The sequence below is a fragment of the Phaethon aethereus genome (genome assembly GCF_964289735.1).
Source record: "Phaethon aethereus genome assembly, chromosome: Z".
NCBI classification, from domain to species: Eukaryota; Metazoa; Chordata; class Aves; order Phaethontiformes; family Phaethontidae; genus Phaethon; species Phaethon aethereus.
The window spans coordinates 36,476,388-36,496,025 of record NC_138577.1 but is presented as its reverse complement, the minus strand read 5'-3'; the positions used below and the strand labels follow the sequence as shown (position 1 = coordinate 36,496,025).

The 19,638-nt window shown below is 38.0% G+C and overlaps 1 protein-coding gene across 1 annotated transcript in view; it reads left to right on the top strand.

Moving 5' to 3' along the window:
• MPDZ (multiple PDZ domain crumbs cell polarity complex component) overlaps positions 1-17,370 on the top strand; it is a gene marked incomplete at both ends in the record, with an annotated part of 89,765 nt that extends 72,395 nt beyond the window's left edge. The window contains 17 exons of the mRNA XM_082013293.1: positions 13-103; positions 435-515; positions 1,520-1,612; positions 1,705-1,779; positions 3,211-3,388; positions 5,671-5,816; positions 6,137-6,220; positions 6,329-6,522; positions 6,766-6,913; positions 9,923-10,009; positions 11,394-11,490; positions 12,120-12,163; positions 13,288-13,410; positions 14,371-14,475; positions 14,593-14,705; positions 15,778-15,901; positions 17,224-17,370. Coding sequence (XP_081869419.1) covers positions 13-103; positions 435-515; positions 1,520-1,612; positions 1,705-1,779; positions 3,211-3,388; positions 5,671-5,816; positions 6,137-6,220; positions 6,329-6,522; positions 6,766-6,913; positions 9,923-10,009; positions 11,394-11,490; positions 12,120-12,163; positions 13,288-13,410; positions 14,371-14,475; positions 14,593-14,705; positions 15,778-15,901; positions 17,224-17,370 — 1,930 coding nt within the window. The remainder of the gene's footprint in view (positions 1-12; positions 104-434; positions 516-1,519; positions 1,613-1,704; positions 1,780-3,210; positions 3,389-5,670; positions 5,817-6,136; positions 6,221-6,328; positions 6,523-6,765; positions 6,914-9,922; positions 10,010-11,393; positions 11,491-12,119; positions 12,164-13,287; positions 13,411-14,370; positions 14,476-14,592; positions 14,706-15,777; positions 15,902-17,223) is intronic.
• Between the last annotated feature and the right edge of the window lie 2,268 nt (positions 17,371-19,638).

Sequence of the window (19,638 nt, the reverse complement as noted above, 5' to 3'; positions counted from 1 at the left end):
AATCTATTACAGAAGTAAAGATGCAATAAATCAGATGGCTGTTTGCCCTGCAAAGTCAGTAGAGGCTTCACAGTGTACTTCAGGGACACTTCAACGTCAAGAGGTAAAGTAAATTTTTTGTTTTCCTCGTTTGACTGAGATACTAACATTGTGCTGGATAGAAGAGTGCCTTGTCTGCTTATCAAATACTACAAAAGAAAAAGAAATCCAAGGGAAAAAGAAGTGAGATTTTAGTAAAGCTGTTAACTTAGTTCTGTTTTATTTTATATTAATCTAAACTATGAAATATATCTAATATCCCTGTGAATTGGGTTATAGCAGTTTAAATTAATCCAGAAAATTATCAGACCCGCTTTAAATGTTTGTGTGCTAGTTTCTTTTGATGCAAAATGTTGAATGTAGTTGTTCACAGTTATGTTTTCATTTTCTATTAGATTGATATCAGTGCTGCAAATTCCAGTGCTTGTTCTGACTTCAGTTCATGTAAAAACCTTCAGTATGTTGAACTCCCTAAGGTATGTGCTGAAAATTAAATTTACATCAGCCACATTTGTATTCACTAGCTTGCTTTTTTGTAATAGAGTCCCTCATATGGCAGACAAACTTTGTTTCTTACTTACTGGAAGTCAGAATAGAGATTTCTAGACATCTTCTCTTCCTATTTGTGAATGGACACCGAAGTTTTCCTCATGCAGTGACTGTCTTTGGCAACCTCATGAGTCTCTTCACATAAATTTGCCAATTGCCCTGTGTCTCTTACTTCAAAGTAAATGAATTAGCGGATTATAAACACCAAATCCCCCAAACAACATAGATAATTAGTTGAAATTTTGCAGCTGTGAGAAAATGGCCAGGTGTTCTGTAACTATGAAGCTGCCAAATGAGGGTGGAAAAAATGCTGTTCCTGCTTATTGGCATGGAGGAGATAGTTGTATTCAGTGGACATAAGGATAGAGACTTGTGGACTGTTGGTAAATTTTCTTCTTGGAAGGCATTTAGCCTTCCATTATTAAGCAGGAGAACATCTTACAGATGATGGTATCCAGATGATTTAACTCTAGGTGACAATATTAGGGAAATTTCACTTTGCCACAAACATTTACTAATCTCGTGGGAAGAGCATGCATTTTTCCATCCTCTCTATTTTCCACTTCTGTGAGTATTTTTTCTGTGGTTTCAAATAATGAATTCAAGCTGTATCATGAAGTTTTATTTATCTCAGTTTCTGGTTTCCAAATATTTTGTGTTTCTTACCCCTATTACGAATTTAACAACTGAATCACATAAAGGGGGTGGATTTGAATTTAGAAATGTTTCAGATTTATCTTGGTAGCCAGTATACTGTTTATAGGTGGGCAAATCTATTTCAGAAATAGATTAGTTTAAAACAAAAGTATTGATGCATTGTGAAAACTGAAACTTGTGTTATGTTTGCAGGCTTCACTAGTCTTTAGTGAAGGTGTTCTAACATTTTGATAAACACAGTACCTAACCGTTTGCGTTTTTCTGTTTGCCCCAGGATCAAGGAGGCTTTGGAATTGCCATTAGTGAAGAAGACACAATTAATGGGGTGGTTATTAAGAGCTTGACAGATCATGGTGCAGCAGCAAAGGTGTGAGAACATTTAAAATCCAAATGGGGAATGAAAAATATTTTTTGGAGTAACAGCCATAGCTCATATTTTTTACTCTGTGTTGTTTCCAGGATGGACGAATCAAAGTTGGAGATCAGATCCTGGCAGTGGATGATGAAATTGTTGTGGGATATCCAGTAGAAAAGGTATATCTGAAGTGTCAGGAATGTCGCAGAAATCACAGCTCTTAATGTAGGAGGTGATTGTGTCTTAACAAACCAGTGAGGTTTTCGTGACTATACTCTGACTTCATTTTCAAAGCCGGCTAAAGAACCGAAGATCTGCAGGCATTGTCTGAATAAGGAGAGAATAAGCTAAAGCCTGAATTTAAATCTCAGCTGCTGTTTTACATTTATGCACTACGTGAATCATCTATCTCTGTGCTACAAATGTGGTTTTTTTTTTCCCTGTAGTTTAGATGTGATGACTGAGAGGCACTTAATTGTGGGGTAAAAGCCATGAACTATCGCTCAGTAATGACTCTTCATAGCTAGTCCACTTTAAAAGTATTAGAACCAGTAAAATTAATAAGTGTAAATTTACATGTGTGAGTTACATCAATGGCAAATCAGTTCATGAACTGTGCTTATACATGGGGAGTGTCTGTAATAACTGCCTCGTTGTATTCCAAGCCTGATATTTCAACCCATTGGAGAAAACGATCTCCATTCCTAAATAACAGGATTTATTTCTAACTTCTAGCTCTGCGAACTCAGTTTGGGTTCTGTAATGAATCAAGGAGGGCTTTTTTTCTGCATCTGTCTTTCTACTGAGAAAAGTGATTCTTTAGGCATGAGAAAATTACTTTTTGTTTGTTAGAGGGCAATTAGGAGAGCATCCATCTTACTCTTTGATGCACTGCTCTCTGAAGCATTGAATGAGTAAGAGATAGTAAAATGGTCTGCAGAGACGCAGGTAGGCTTTGGAAGAAGAAACAGATTGAGTAGGTAATTTCTGAAAATACTTCTAGTTCTACTTAAATGTAAAGTCTTGGGAGGATTTGGTGTCTTTTCTGTGAGATGACAATTAATTTTGAAGGTTTTTCAGTATCCCTTTAAACTAGATTTTGTGTTCTACCCTAGTGTCCTTCTCTCCCTCCCATAGTTCAGATAATATTTTTAGATTTTTCTTCCAGCTGTGCATCTGATTAAGGAGCTAGAATGGCAGTAGCACATTTATTTAAATCAGTAGATGTTTTGGCATTGACTTGTGTAGGATCAGATTTGGGCTCCACCCAAGCATTAAAAGACAATGCTAGTTTTCTGATTTTTCTAATTGCTATAAACATAGTATTTTGTCCAGAGAAGCCATTGAAAGACTGTCACATTCTCATCTGGTGTAGTTTGCTGAAGGTTCATGGAAGCTACTTGATTAACAACAGCCAGGTCTGGCCCACAGTTAACTCTATTGCAGTTTCTTATAAAAAACATCAGTATTTGCTCTTGTTCATTACCAAGAAAACTTGCAGGATTGTGACTTGTAGCTCCAGTTTGCAGGACAGTTCTTCTGCTTTATTTTTGTTTTACAACTGAACAGTCTAGTTACACCCTTCACCAGCTTTTCTCTTTATCATTCAGTTTATTAGTCTCCTGAAGACATCCAAAAATGTGGTGAGGCTTACAATCAACTCAGCAGAGACGGATAGCCTGACTGCAGCCCCAGCCCCTTCCAGCACTGCCCCAGCAGAGAGGAGGAATATGCAGCCACCAGCAACTGTCCCCTCTTCTAACTCACCGGAACCGGAAGCAGTGAAAAGTAAGGTTCTCCTTGTGTGTCTGTCTTCACTGGGGCTGTGACATAAAAATGAAGACTCAGCTTGTAAACAAGTTTTCTTTTCTTGGATGCACTCAGCTGTCTTCTGCATTGCATTGTCTAGTGCTAATTTTCAGATTACATATCCACCTAAATAAAGCAGTGAGGCTCCACACATCTTGCCTTCCCACTTTTGTAAAGGTGGGAGGATGGAGGGATTTCCTTCTCCCTCCCAAGGCTGTGCAGCAGGTGCCTTTGTCATGGTTGTCTAGAACTAAGTGGGAGGCATTCCTTTAAATGAGAGAGAAAAGTCATGTCATGTTTCCTAAAAGGGGAATGGCTGAGACTGTCTTGCCATTTATGACTAGCAATGTAGATGTGACCGATTGATGGTGGTTATTGGTTAAGCAGCACACTAAGAAGCTAATAGTAACTTAATTGAGTAATGCACACATCACAATTTATATGTACGTCACTGCAAGTATTACTGAGTCATGTTTTTATTGCTTATTACTAGCAGTAGTATTGATAAGCAATTATACTACTATAAAGAAATCTTAAGAAACAGACAGGAGACCTACTAGGTAATAATTCTGTTGTCTTCCCTTCTGCATTTAGTTTTAGCGTAAAATCTATTGCTTTGTCCAAGTCTATCCTTTCCGTCTCCACGCTGTCACAGCAAGGCTTAGGGATAAAGACCTGATGGAGATTTCAGCGGTGCTCCCTCTAGCATCCTGCGGATTTGCAGTTGCAGCTTGGATTCACTACCATTTACAGGCATCCACAACCCAACTGTTGGAAGATCTCCCTCCTCTTGGTTCTTCACCTGATTTTATAACTTATTCCCCCGCTTTCTTTTACGAAGGATCTCTACCCAACTTTGGTCTTTCCAGCAGTACTATGTAGGCAGTTTTTGGCCCAGTAATGATGCAGCTATCTAGATGAGGCAACCTTGCACGCCAAGACATCTTTCCAATTCTTCAGTCCATGTATTCCATGTGCATTTTATTCCTTCTGGACAGAGTTATTATACTTAAGCCTTGACTCTCCTACTTAGCTCAAACTAAGCATGAGCAGTTGCTTATCGTACACACAAAGAATTTGCATAACAGAGCAGTAGAGTAATCTGTTCTGTACTTGCACAGAAGCTTTACCCTTAAAAAGTCTTAATTGCCTTTCTGGTTCCCTTCAGAGGCCAAGACTCTTAGTTTTGAGACTTACTGTTCCTGTAAGACCTATTGGTTACACTATATCTAAGTATATAGATATTTCTATGTCTATAGAAATTTCTGAACAGTCAGGTCCTCTGGTAGTTTCAGTGGAAATTCTTTTAATCAGTGCCCTGTTTAAAGTGCCTCAAAAGGATTTAGATGCCTGTTTTTAACTTTGGAAACACTTCATTAAAGTGCAGAAGCCATCAGTGATAGAGATAATCTGAACATCCCAGACGTTTTGATTGCTGATTTTTCCCTTTAGTCACTACACAGTATCTCCTCCTAGTATTTTTTGCCTTTTTTTTTTTTGTGTGTGAAGAGTACAGAACATACTAAAATACTGAAGTAAAGATCCATTTGTGACATACCAGAGATACTGAATTTACAGATAAATTGCTATGTAAGGATGCCATATATATTTGTACTATGAGAATATATATTTACACCACAAAACTTACTGCTTCCAAAAGCTGTGTCAGTGGCCAGTTAAAAGTTGGACGGGTGTAAAAAAGTTCTTTTTGAGGACCACTAAATATAATGATACATATGAAAACTTTGACGTGACCCCGGATTGCTGGACTTGCGAAACCACTATATTTGATTCATATTTAGCATTCTTTCTCATGGTACAGAACTGAGTCTGAGATGGTATATTTAGTTAGATGGACCTTGACTTGACCCATTGAAAAAGTGCAGGGCTGACATCCTTGAATCCATGTATTTAATACATACTCTGTACTTCATTTATCTCTGATTTACATTGTATAGTTGCTGGTATAGATGTTTAAATCAAATTCTATCCTAAATAGAATCTGTTGTGTACAATAGCTTCTTTGGCTGTCCAGACTGTGATCCAGATACTTAATGGTATAAAAACTGGACAACTGTGATTAAAACTACAATGCAGTACTTTTCTGAGGGGATGGGAGAGTTGGCAGCATCATTCTCTGTAGGTCAGCTTTTCATCTGTTGCTGGAGTCCTGTCAGTGGACTCTCAAAATGCTGTTTTAAGGTCACTTTTCTAATATTGAGCCCTCTTATTGTAACTGGGATGTATAATTGTTGTTTTAGACACAAGCAGATCTTCAACTCCAGCCACATTAACCTCTGACCCAGCTACTTGTCCCATCATTCCTGGATGTGAAACAACCATTGATATCTCCAAGGGGCGGACTGGTCTTGGTCTGAGCATTGTTGGAGGAGCAGACACTTTGCTGGTTGGTTGGAAAAATATGTGTGTCACTCAAGTGAAATTATATTAATGAAATTAAAATGTCTGATAGAAGAGATTTTTTTCTTAATTTGTTTCCCTAGTATTTATAGAAACATACCAAAGATAGCAATTCAGGGGAAAAAAAAAAGAAAAAAACACTTTCGAAAGTATAAATGAACTTCTTAAATATTGTGGCAATTGTTCATCATACATCTGTTTTGTTTATCACTGATAAATTATAGTAGGAATTTTCAGTTGCTCTTGGTTCAATGTAGGGGCACGTTCTTTCAACATGCAATTTATTTTTGTTTTATTTATCCACAGGGAGCAATCATTATCCATGAAGTATATGAAGAAGGAGCAGCATCTAAAGATGGGAGACTGTGGGCTGGGGATCAGATATTAGAGGTGTGGTGGTTTCTTTGGTCATTTTTTTTCATCGTTCGCTAGCTAGGCATCTTCTGTTTGTCTGATGGAAGGTCCTGCACACTTTATCATTGTATGCTTTCATTGCAGGTGAATGGGATTGACCTCAGGAATGCCACACACGATGAAGCAATAAATGTCCTCAGGCAGACTCCCCAAAAAGTTCGTCTGACTGTGTACAGAGATGAGGCCCAGTACAAGGAGGAAGACATGTATGATGTACTGAACATAGAGCTCCAAAAGAAGCCTGGCAAAGGCCTTGGACTGAGTATTGTTGGGAAAAGGTATGAATGTACCTGGAGAGTCAGTGGCTGGGACACGCTCATGTTTCTGTTGGGATCTGGTGCTCAGACTGAGTGGGCTTGAAGGCCATATATGTAATTTTTGTACCTAAGCTAACTGGTCGTTCCTAGAGGAACTAGTGCAGCGTTTCTCAACAGAAAAATGAGACAATTATCTTCCCAATAGCAAGCCATAAAAATGGCCCTCAAACAATGCTGTAATGCAAAACCTATGTGTATTTGCAGAAATGATACAGGGGTGTTTGTGTCAGACATCGTCAAAGGAGGAATAGCAGATACAGATGGGAGATTGATGCAAGGAGACCAGATATTGACAGTGAATGGAGAAGATGTTCGAAATGCTAACCAGGAGGCTGTTGCAGCTTTGCTAAAGGTATTGGGGAAAAGAGAAGGTGGATAAAAGTGAAGAATTGAGATCCAGATTTTTTGAAAGCTGTAGTTTTACTCAGAGTGAGTTCAGACTGTTACTGAGATGTCAGTGAGAATAAGCTGTGGATCCAAATTTACATTTCCTAAAGTCTAGAGCATTCAGATTTTGATACTTTGCCTGATGAAAATGGGAGTAGTGATGGTGCAGCGCGCCATACGTTTATAGGGCAGTAGAATACCGTTGCCTGGAATAACCTAAGACTTAACACTGTATTTTCTCCAACAAACTGATAACTGGTTAGCTATCTCACATTTTTAAGAAAGATAAGGAGAACTGACTTTAAATGATGGAGAATTCATCAGAGCAGTTGTTCCAAAATGTGATTATTTTCATAGTTGATAATGTTTGTCTTTTTCCTGTGTATGTCTGTTGTCACCTTACATCATTAAATACTATAATCCATTTTTTAGTGACCAAGGCACCTAGTATAAGAAATTGCTTTCTCACAAAGGTGGCTGAAGTAAACTCCTGTCTGCAGCTCTTGGAACCAGAATTTCTTGTCTCAATAAATTTTATGCTTCTGATGTCCTCCTCCCATTTCCAAATCAGAATGAAGTCAGATATACAACATTTCCTGTGGTTTGATAGGAAGTCCAGCTGGTCAGCCAGCTTGTCTGTTTTCCTTCCAGGGTTTTGAGACATTCCTGCTGCATTTGAGACATTTCTGCTTGATTCCATGGAGTTAGCATTTCCAGTGGAAAATGCTTCCACTTCAAAATATTTAACAGCCACTACTCATAGCTGACTCTTAAATACATAGACACACATTCATGCTTCTTTGCATTCGCATTCAAAGGTATAATCTTCCAGGTCTTGAACAATTCCTGGAGCTTACTTTTTGGTTGGGTTTTTTTGAGGGGGAAGGAGGGGCAGGGGTTAGAAAAGGGAGGTAGGAGCCCTTTTTCTGTATTTTCATCATGTGCCCATAAGTGAGAATGCCAGAACTGGGTCTGTGTTCTGACAGTGAAGTCCTTAATGTACTCTTCTGGGCTAATAGTACTTTTCCATTCTTACCTGATACTTTATTTTACCTAAGGACAGTGCATTTCTTCTTCATATACTGCACTTTTACATGCTCTCTAAATTAAAATGCCATTTTATGTGGAAAGTTTCTTTCATTTTGGCAAGCATTTTGGAATATCTAATTGAAAATTCTTAGTTCCCACTTACCATTCATGTATTCATGTTCTAAGTACTTCATCCCACTCAGTAATACTTACAATTTATTGTCATGGCCGTGAGAAATGAAGCTTTTAAAATACCTCAGATATATTACTGTTAACGATTCTGTTTTGTTCATGCAGTATAAATGGAGTAAAGCATGATCAGTCACATGTAGGCAGTCACCATTTTTAGTTCAGGTTTCAGTTCTGTTTTCATTCATGAGAGTAAGATCTAGGACTGAATTTCCTTGAACTGCTTGAAAGGTATTTTGCTAGAAAATTACTTATAATCTTTGGAAAATCCCAGTGTATTTTAAGTAGCATGAGACCATTAGAATGTGTCATCAGGCTGAGGATTCCGCCTGTTCTTGCAGTGTTTCTTTTTAAGTATCCCTAAAACATGTGGAAAGCTGATAATTTTTTCCCCTCATTTGACTTACAGATTTATCAAGTGGGAGATTTCAGGAAGAGGGAGAAAGCTGTAATAAAATTAAATGTGAATTGATTTATTCACAAGTTCAGTTGGAAAGTATTACCTCCCACTTTCACGGATTATAACTTTTAAATCTCATTTGTGGGTTTACATTTTATGTGAATATGTTGTAATTTTAGGTACATGGATTACTTCATCAGTTTTACATATTCTTGTCTGTATGGTTTAATACGAGTTGATTCATACAAGCAGGAAAGAATGGTTTTGCCTGAACTTTGATCAAATCTTTCCCAGGACATAGAGAAGTCAGCTTTATTTAAAAAATAAAAATCAATTTAGTAATAATCTCGTCACCCCTAGGAGAATAACAACAGCATCTGAGGTATGGAAACCCTATTTGAATGGGTATGTCCTGTTGTTGTTTTTGGTGCATTGGTCTATTTCTTACTGTGAATTTTCTGAAAAACACATTCTGTATCTGAATGTGTTGCAGACAGGTGGTCTTCTTTTGGCACTACTTGTATTATATGAGAAGTCCAGTTTTCTAAATGTTGTTTGTGATAATAACTTACCTGTTTCCAACATCAGTCTAATGTCTTGGTTTCTAAATACTTAATTGCAGGGGGAATTTTCTTCTAACACACGCATTTTATGCAGACATGTAAATACTGAATAGTATAATCAAAAGCTTGAGGAGTTGTGGAAATTTTCCAATATACAAACAGTCCATATCACCCAGCTTCCTGTTAGGAGTCAGATACAGAAAGGTCACTTAAACTACAGATAGATGTTTGGAAAATCTCCTGACCAAAATTTCATCAGTTGTGTTGGTACGAATCCAGAGTAACAGATAATTTCAAGAGTGGGAGAGAGATGACTAACTACCAGTTTGAATACCATGTACTCATTCATATCAACAGAAATAATGCTTAATACTTTGAGGTGTTATGCTATTTTTAGTGCTTATTGTGAAAATAGTCAATTTCACTATTCCTCGAAAAATGCCATCTTGAAAATATACGTTGACATTACCATTGAAAAGCCAGAATTACTCCCAGTTAAGTGAAAGGTCACAGAATTAGTCTTCTTGTGTAATTTTCACATCTGTATTGTAATACTGGTTAATCCAAAAAGTACCCTGCTCAGTACTGAATATCATGGTGTACTTGGTTAGTGTGGCTCTGATCCTGCCATGAGCTCTGTCTGCTCAGTGCTCATTGGAGGGTTGTTAGCCCATTATTTTCCCCTCTGTCAATATTTTTTTCTTCTTCCACCATCTAATAAGTGACGTAAATATTGTCATACGCTTTAATGTTGTAGATAGAAGAGATGCATTGTAAGTGACTGGTTCTTTAGTGTTCATTAGGTACAGTAAGACTAGAGGTCGGAAGAATAAAAGCTGGTCCATTCCACTCCGAGAGGAGAACATCCCAGAGCAGCCAGGTGTGTAACTGTAAAACTGTTTAGTTTGGAAAAAATAATGGTTAAATAATGAAAGCAAATAAAAAGAATTGCTTTTATGATGACAATGGTTTTCCACATACCTGATCCAAGATGAAAAAAAGTAGTTTTTATCTACTTTGCAGCTTTTCAGTGCCCATTTTATATGTTCCCTTTAGCATATTGTATCTGTTAAAGACATGATACAGCCAAAAATGTATTCCAGAAGTGGCTTTGCTATGTTGCCTAGTCTTGTTTTTATGGATCGACCCTGGGAAGCAGAGAGCACTCTGATTCTCATTGATACCAGAAGAACTTAGAATTCTTCTTAGACTTTAAACCTCTTTGTTACTTTAGGAGTGCTTAGCATGCAATGGGGTATTGTTCCAGTAAACTTAGTGAATTTCTCCACTCTTTGCATATTCTTATCATAATCTTTGTCATAAGAAGCAAGAAACCTGCACCCTTTCCATCAGACTTCTCTCAAGTTCTTTTTATTCTACTATTGATGTAATGGTGGAGTGTTACAGACTTGTAACCGTTTCTGCATTTGAATACATCCTTTAGGTGGTAGCAGCTCACATCGTGATTCACTCCAGTAGGAGCTTAGAAGTTACCGTAGAAGTTTCTCTGGTTATAAACTGGTTGTGCAAATCATCAAGTACTGAAGATAAATAGTTTTAAGACAAACTGTAATTAAACAGTTTCAAGTGAGCAGGCTAAGACTGGATAAGACTGAAATGTTAGGGTCTCTTCAAAATGGGTAATGCCAAACGAGATGAAGACATGCAGGCTGTGGGTGGCCTTAATCTAAGTTGTCAAGTAAGAGAATCTCACAGTGTTGAATGTTTTGAAGAGTCTATAACAGTCAGTGAACGAGTCTCACTGGGAGCCATGTTGTTTTACATTGCCCTACTGGTATAGTGAAAATCTTTCTGGAAATTGTGCAGGTGAAGGCGAGTGGAGAGCCTAATTGTAGTTTTAGCTGGTACAGTAGGTGAATGTGAGAGTACACATGAGGGTGTATAAAGATCTGTCTTTTGTATTCCGTCACTACCTTGATAATCATGGCTAACATTTGCACCCGAAGATCTCTATGAGGTGATAGAAGGTACAAATAGAAGGACACAGTCTGGCCCTCGGAAGTAGTGCTTCAGAGCGTTGCATGGGGTTGTAGACATGCAATCTCTGTTGGTCTAACAATGTTTCAAGGAAGGAGCCCTCTAGGGTGACCAAGAAGTATGTGGAGATTCACTGTGTCAGCTTTAACTGGGCACAGAAAAAGTAAAATACAACAAAATACACTGAATACAGTGGGTTACAGTTTTACTTTTATCAGTTGGGTGTCTGAAGCTGCTCTCTAATCCCAGTCTAACACTGTATTTAGGTCAGTGAAGGAAGTGGCAGTCTCTCATCATTCAGTGTCCTGGTTTCTGGGTCCAGTGCACCTGAGGTCATTGAAAGTGGTCTAAAGAAGAATACCAGTAAGTTTTCTTTGATGCTTTCAGTATTCTATACATGTGAACTGGTAGCTGAGATCTTTCACGTTCTCTAAAATGTTGTCATTATGTGCTGTATGCCTGAAAGTGATTCCTTAGTCATTAAAACACTGCAGAGTTGGTTACTGTACAGTACATCATATATATCTTTGAATAGCTTTTTAGAAATTAAACTAGCAGCCTGTTACACCAGCAGTTTGGATACTTAGAATCTGTGTAGCCATAATTTTTTATTTAATCTAAATATGTCTTCAGTCAAGCTGTCTCATGCATAGAAATCCAGATACTGTATAGTTAAATTAGAATAGATGTGGAATAGCTGTCTCGTGCTCAAATTTAGAACAAAGTTACTACTGGCCAAAGTATTGCTAGCAAATAATAGCTTTTTATGATCTATTTGAGCATGCTTAGCAGTCCTGTTCCAAAAATTATTTAAATGGAGAGAATGAATGACTTTTTCACCCATTCTAGAAGTATTTCAGTCCTATTAATTTAATGACAGACACTTTCAAAATCAGTTTAAAACATGTCTGTTTAGTGGTTTAGATAACTTTAATGGAAAAGTTTCCTAAAACTGCTAGTTTAACTTTTCTTTTTTTAAATTCTTTTGACAGCAGCTTCTGAAATACAGGGACTAAGAACAGTTGAAATAAAAAAGGTAAGCTACAATGTGAAGTGGTATATATCAGGAACAGGTTTTGTAGATTATGTGTCAATAGGTGTGTTTACAGAAGGGAAGAAGTCTGGCCCTGGTAGTCATATTGGGAGGGGAATTGACATGGCCATAGCTGTCTTTTTGGTAGCAGTCTATTGATAGGCCATAGCCTATCTTTTCAGGTCAAGTCTATCTGATCTCTGCTGCCTGTGTTGTTGTGTAAAATCAGTGCAGTTTATTCTGTCATATTTTGTGACCTGTTTTGAAAACAAAAGGAGGAAGGATTAGTAAGAGCTAATGGGACCTAGTTTTACTGTTACTAGACTGAGTAAAATCCAGACTCCATTTTAGTGAAGTCAAGGGAACTAAGTTGCAAGCCCGTTGTTTGGTATTTCATATTTTTCTTCACACATATGTTTAATGGATAGGCTCTTACACAACAGCTGCCAGGTTTTCAACTGTGAAATTTAGTAGACTTCCTTATTTACAGGAACATAAGATCTGAGTCATAGACTGCTTCTGATTGTCCAAAATATTTATATTTATTTGACTTTGCCTGGCATCTAGTTCACTTGATTACATGGATTGTATTTAGCCATTCTCCTTTTACAGTGGAATCTGCAAATAAATTGCAGTTTACAATAGCAGTTTTTACAGTCAGGTAGTAGTAGGGTGTTGTACGACAGTGAACAGCTAGTTTTGTTCTTCAACAATAGGACACTAGGGGGAGCATAAAGATAATTCTAGTGTTCGGCAGGTTTATAATAGGAGATTGATCCAGACAGTATTAAGGACAAGCAATCCCATCTGTCCGGTTTTCCTTGCCCAGACTTTCTATGCTGACATTAAGGGTCTGATGCTGAATTCTGTAAGTACTTAGTTTGGTTAGGATAAAACATGCAACTAGATCAGCAAATTGTCACCTACCACTGGTAAGAAGAAACATATATTGTGCTTTCTGCTCTTTCTTAAAATGATGCAAAGTGTATTAGCTTAAAAAATGGCTTGAGACATAGGAATAGTGATTCTCATAAAAGAGGCTTTAATATTTTTTTGAGATAAGCCTGCAATCCTCTGTATGTGTTTTTCTTTCTAGAAAAATCTAACCTTTTTTCATTACAAAACAGGGACCTGCAGATTCACTAGGAGTGAGCATTGCTGGAGGTGTAGGAAGTCCTCTTGGAGATGTTCCCATATTTATTGCTATGATGCATCCGAATGGAGTTGCAGCTCAGACTCAGAAACTCAGAGTAAGTTAATTGTTAAGAAGGTTGTAAAGATTGCGTGGGTAAGACACAATAATTATTCTAGGCAGGCAATAAACTAGCAGTTTAATGATACAGTCATAAGTGCTTCTGGTTATGACAAGAATTTTTGCTGTTTGGATTGACAAAACAAACTCAGATTGGTAGGATGGTAGAAGGTAATGCTGAAAGATACTAACTTTGGGAAGGAAGTCCTCAAGCAATCTTGGATCATAGAGGTAGTCAGCTTGTGAAAATTAAAAGCAGAGAAAGTTGTTCAGAATGATAGATTCTGTAAGTGAGCTCCACTGATGAGCGTGGTGGCCATTCCTGCAACTGTATGTATCCAGTCTGTTCTATTTCTCATGTTTTCTATGCTTATCTGTCTTAGGATAGAGATAGTACTTTTAATGTTCTGAGTTAAAGTGGGAGGTTTTATCTGATACAGTACTTACATGCATACTGTATCCAATCTGTACCAAAGGTGGCTGAATTTGACTTGTGCTCCTTGGGAGATGGACAGTGTTATTTCAGGATGAATTCAAACATATAATCTCAATTAAAACATAAAATCTCTGATGATAATTTGCTACTTCAGTCTGTCTTGAGATGACATGCAAAATGCATCTCTTTTTTTATGTGCTGTGCATTTCTAGAGTGTTAGGATCAATTTTGTAAAGCATCCTTACTTTTTTTTATGCTGAATACAGTAAACCAGTGTAATTTGCTACTTGTGATGTTGAATTTTTTACCTTCTTATTGGGTCATTATGTAGTTCAAAGATGATATTCCTTTGAGAGAAAACATACCGTGAACAGTTGCTAATTTCTTTCTTCCTGCCCTATATCACTGATAAAATCTGGCTAAATGCAAATACCCAGATCTGCTGATGTTGAAAGAAAGTGACAAATAAATCTGTGTAACTAAACTTATTGTTAGTTAGATTTTCTATGTTTTCTTCTGCAGGTTGGGGACAGGATTGTTAGCATCTGTGGAACATCTACTGAGGGCATGACTCACTCCCAAGCCGTTAGTCTCTTAAAAAGTGCTTCAGGCACTGTTGAGTTGCAGGTAAAAAATCTTCAGTGACATTTGGAATATTATCTGAATACTATTTTGCAGGCTGCTACAATGTATTATTTTAGTGTCAGCATTCTCATTTTATCGGTTTATGAACTCTGTTCCTAGGTTGTAGCTGGAGGAGAAGTGAGTGTCATAACTGGTCAGCAGCAGGATCCACCTACATCCAATCTTTCATTTACGGGACTAACTTCAACCAGCATTTTTCAGGATGATTTAGGGTCAGTAACTATAGAATATACAACCTCTGTAGCCTTTTATTTTAGGTGGAACTCAAGCTGAAAACCTTAAAATTCTAGCAAATAATGGATGAATTGTTTGACTTGATCATAATTTAATGCTTTTGATATACGTGGGACCTGTAGGCCATAGGTCCTTTTCTGCATTTTTCATGATGTGATTTGCTGTGCTGATTTATTTTGCCCTTTGTAGAGTTACGATGTGATCTGATTTTTTCCTCTGTAAATACAACGTCGTTTGTTTCACTGAGCCTTCGTAGCAGGGGTTAATTGATACACCCAAATTTTTTTTCCTCAGACTTAAATAGTGAGGCCCTTTCCACAGTGGTACCTCTGTTTCCATAATGTGCTTGCTAGCCCTGGGCTATCAGAAGCATCAAACTTTTCTGGCGTACAAAGTATACTGCTTCTGGTATACTGCAAGCTACAGCTATGTAAACAAGATTTGCCTCAAACTCTGTCATAAACCTGAGGCATTTTTTTTCTATGAAGAGGGAAGGAGAGAATGGGTTTCATTAGCCCCATAGATCTACTTTGAAAGATAGAACTTAAAATTTCATATAGTCATATGTGGAGAAATATACCTATAAATAGCCTGTATAAACACAAACATACAAATACACAGTTATATACTAGAGGAGGAGAGAATCAATTAAACCTTACAGGAAAAACTATAGGGGCTAATTTTAGATGTTTTTTAGGCGGTGCAATGGGTTACAAGATTTTTAAAGTACATGTTTGTTACGGAGATTTGAGGTACTGGTATTGCATCTCTGTTTTACTGGTAACCACTGTTAGTGGGACATTGTAGCCATAACTATGCCCCGAGTTGGATGGAAGAGGTGTTTGAAATAGCTATTTCTAAGTAATAAAGAGGGCATTAGGCAGTTACTTAGAGTGTTTTACATGAACTAAAATAGCCAGTTCGTTATAATAAAAGCATTTGTAATTATAGTGGAAAGGGAAATAGCTTGAAAGGAAAAATGTTTTTTGCTGAATGTTCTACATGTTAAATTGTAAGTTCAGACAACATCTCAATACTCTTTTTCCTTAGACCTCCTCAGTACAAGACCATTACTTTGGATAGAGGACCAGATGGCCTAGGTTTTAGTATTGTGGGTGGTTATGGCAGTCCCCATGGAGACTTACCCATTTATGTGAAGACAGTGTTTGCAAAGGTAAGTGTAAATTTGTTCAGTCAATACATATATTATTTAGTTCATAGCAGCTACTATTTTAAAACATGGCCTGAGTTTGAAGTGAAAGGATTGTTAGAGTTTCTCACAGCTTTTCTTCCTTAATGCCAGTGCTGGTCAAAATGTGCTTGCAGCATTTGAAGGCTATGATCTTAGGAAGATTCAGAATTTCCACATGCATGTGACTCTGCATGTAGAATCATAGAACAGTTTGGATTGGAAGGGACATTTAAAGGCCATCTAGTCCAAAAGTCCCTGCAAGGAGCAGGGACATCTTCAATTAGATCACATTGCTCAGAGAACCCATCCAACCTGACCTTGAAGGTTTCCAGGACAGGGCATCTGCCACCTCTCAGGGCAACGTGTGCCAGTGTTTCACCACCCTCATTGTGAAAAATTTCTTCCTTATGTCTAGTCTAAGTCTACAGTCTTTTGGTTTAAAATAATTACTCCTTGTCCTATCGCTACAGGCCCTGCTAAAAAGTTTGTCCCCATCTTTCTTCCAAGCCCCATTTAAGTACTGGAAGGCTGCAATAAGGTCTCCCTGGAGCCTTTTCTTGTCCAGGCTGAACAGCCGTAACTCTCTCAGCCTGTTCTCATAGGAGAAGCGTTCCATCCCTCTGATCTTTTTGTGGTTCTCCTCTGGATCCTCTCCAACAAGTCCATGTCCTTCCTGTGCAGAATCTTCTTCAACTCTCAAAACTGGAATTGTGCACATACTTAGCAAAACAGACCGCTTGCCTTACCTTTAGAGTGTATTTTCTTCACGTAGTAGTAGGGACTTCTTTATTTATTTTGAAAGCTAGACCAAGGTAAAATAATTGAACTCAGTCTGGACCTTTGGAGAAGTTCAGGTACTGACCTGGTTTTGATAGCTTGGACTGCCCTAGAAAACATCCTGGAGTCCGAGAAAAATGAAATCAGGAATTCCAAACATTTATGGTATATCTACAGAGCTAGATTTTGATTACTGAATTTCTTACACCAGTTGCTGAAAACTTCATTAAGTCTTGAAAATCTTACTTCTGTGATAGTAGAGTTTAAACATTATACTAGCTGGCCCAACAGGGTTAAGAGAATATAAAAATTCTATAGATCCAGTTTCTAGGTGTTGTGAAGCTTAAGGCACGGCATACTGCAGCACTAGCAGGCTGTACTACAATTGACTGTATTTGAATCATTGAAAATCAAAAAGGTTTTAAGGGATTTTGTGCACTGAACCCATCTTACTCACACCATAAGGACAGTGTGGCAGGGAGAAAACAAAATGCTTGAGTCTGCAGTTACATGTTGTGTCGTTTCAGGGTGCAGCAGCAGAAGATGGACGCCTGAAGAGGGGGGATCAAATCATTGCTGTGAATGGGCAGAGTTTAGAAGGGGTGACCCATGAGGAAGCAGTTGCTATTCTGAAAAGGACAAAAGGAACAGTCACTTTGACTGTTTTGTCGTGAACTGGCTGCCCAAAGGGGTAGGGTCAATAAGACTATGTTATTTACATTCCGTATAGCAAAGAGAATGGAAGTGTTTATATAGCCTTCTTGCTCTTCCAGCTTCACAGGACTGTGTTACAACACCGATGAAAAAAAAAACATTTAACCGTATTTTTGTATGCAATAGAACTATTTCTTTTACTGTTAAACTACTGGGATGGTGTTATGTAAACTATGGAAAGACAGTGATATTTTTCCTATTAGTGTTAAAATGATTGCTTGTAAGCTACCGGGGGAAAAAAAAAAAAAAAAAAGGAAAGGAATGTTTCCATTAATAACCACATAACAAAACTGGAATGTTTTGCTAAGAGGCTTTGGATATTTGAAATATGTTGGAAAAGTTACAAAGTCACCTGTCAACAAGGGGGTGTCATGGGCAGCAGTAGTCAGAAAACAGAAATAAGATTATTGAAGGGGAAAAAAACCCCAAACCCAAAATAGGGAATTTTTTGAAAAGAAGGAAAAGTATGTAATCTGGAGGCAGATGATTAGTGGACTAAGATGGTTATTTGTGTTGTTTCACAGTGCCCAAGTAGAAGGAGCTGGGTGGGTGACTTTGGTGGATTTTTTTGCTTGTCCATTTCTGTGTTTAAATTTCCTAAGTCACAGTGTATCAAAAAAAAAGAAAACTGTGCTTTACTTTGGCTTAGGTTTGAGGGTTTGGGTTGTGGATTTTTTTTGACGCAGGGGCGTGTATGTGTTTGTTTTGAAAGGAGAGAGCTTGTGCTCAGGGCTGAAAAATCCCTTTGCTAGTGGAAACTACTCTGGTGAATGAGACTGCCCAGCAACTGCAGCATTAGAAGAACTAGAACTCTATAATAGTAGTGTTTTCCAGCCTATATAGGTGTGAAAGCAACCTTCCCAATAAGAAGTGTGTGTAAGCGAAGGTTGTCCTCTTCCAATGTGCAAGATTAACTACAGGCTCAGTGCAGACATTTCTGCGAGCTGCTTGAATCAGAGCTGTGAACAAACTCATCAGGGCAGGTTTACTTAGCTGCAGACAGTGACTTGTTGATACTGGTTAAGCCAAGGTGGAAGAAGTTGATGTTATGGTGTTGCTGCCATTATCAGTAGCAGCAAAGGTAAGAGTCCTCCTCGGATGGAGGAGGCCTAAAACCAGGAGCTGAGGGTCGGTAATGTGACGGTGAGAAGGAGACTTCACTGTAAGGTGCAAATTAGACTTCACTGTAAGGTTCAAATAAACAATGTATTTGAACTCCACTCACAAATTTTTGAACTTCTATTTGAATGCTCACTTCACGTCTGCCAAGGTGAGACGAAGCTGAGTCGATTCACAGCTCCCTGCATCTCGCCTCCATGCTCCAAAACCAGTCTAGCTGGCCATCCCATACAGGTAAAAGGCTGAAAATCCTTCCCAGTGGAGGTTGAGTGAGCCCAGTGGAGACAGCAGTGAAGGACTTCCTGCATCAGCATTAAGCAGAGGAGGAGATTTGAGAGCCACAAGTTGTTTTGGGGTTATTAATGATAGAGGCACAAATACGAGACAGTGTCTAGTAAGTACAGTGCAACCGTGGAGCTGTTATTTGGGTAGGAGTGTGGTCAATAAATTTATCAACATTCTCAGTTTCCTAAGTTGGGGTCCTCACTAAAACGTCCAAAAACTGCGCTCACTGAAACCCTTAGCTGATTGTAGGCTGCCTGTGCCTCTGCTCCTTCAAACTGGCTCTTAGGAATCGGACATATATAAAACATACTTTGCCCATGATTTACCTTCCTGCAGAAAAATGCACCAAGTCTTTTGAGGGAGAAAGATACCTAGCTAATTAGCATGTTAATTAGCAGCAAGGCCCTTTGTGTTAATTAGCAAAAAAATCACAGCAAGAGGGCCACCATGTCAGTTGTCATTTAGGAAAAATCTGAACTGAAAATGCAGGCAATAGTCAGGCCATTATTAGGGCAAGATACAAAAGACTAGCATTTGTTTTAGTGCGACACAAAAACAGTATTAGGAATGTCTGTGAAATAGTAGTAACAAACTGATACCTATGTCGAAATGAATTAACTAAAAAACCCACTCTCTTTGTCTCTCTAACTATTCTAGAAGTTACACTGTGGTAGGCTAAGGTGAAAGAAAATGGATGATACTGTTACTATTCAATTATTATTGAATTGCTCTTCTATACTTATTCCTTGGTTAGAGTGAGAATGCCTCCACTAGACTATGTAAAGTCACTTTAAATAGTACCTATATTTGTAACAGAAGTAGTG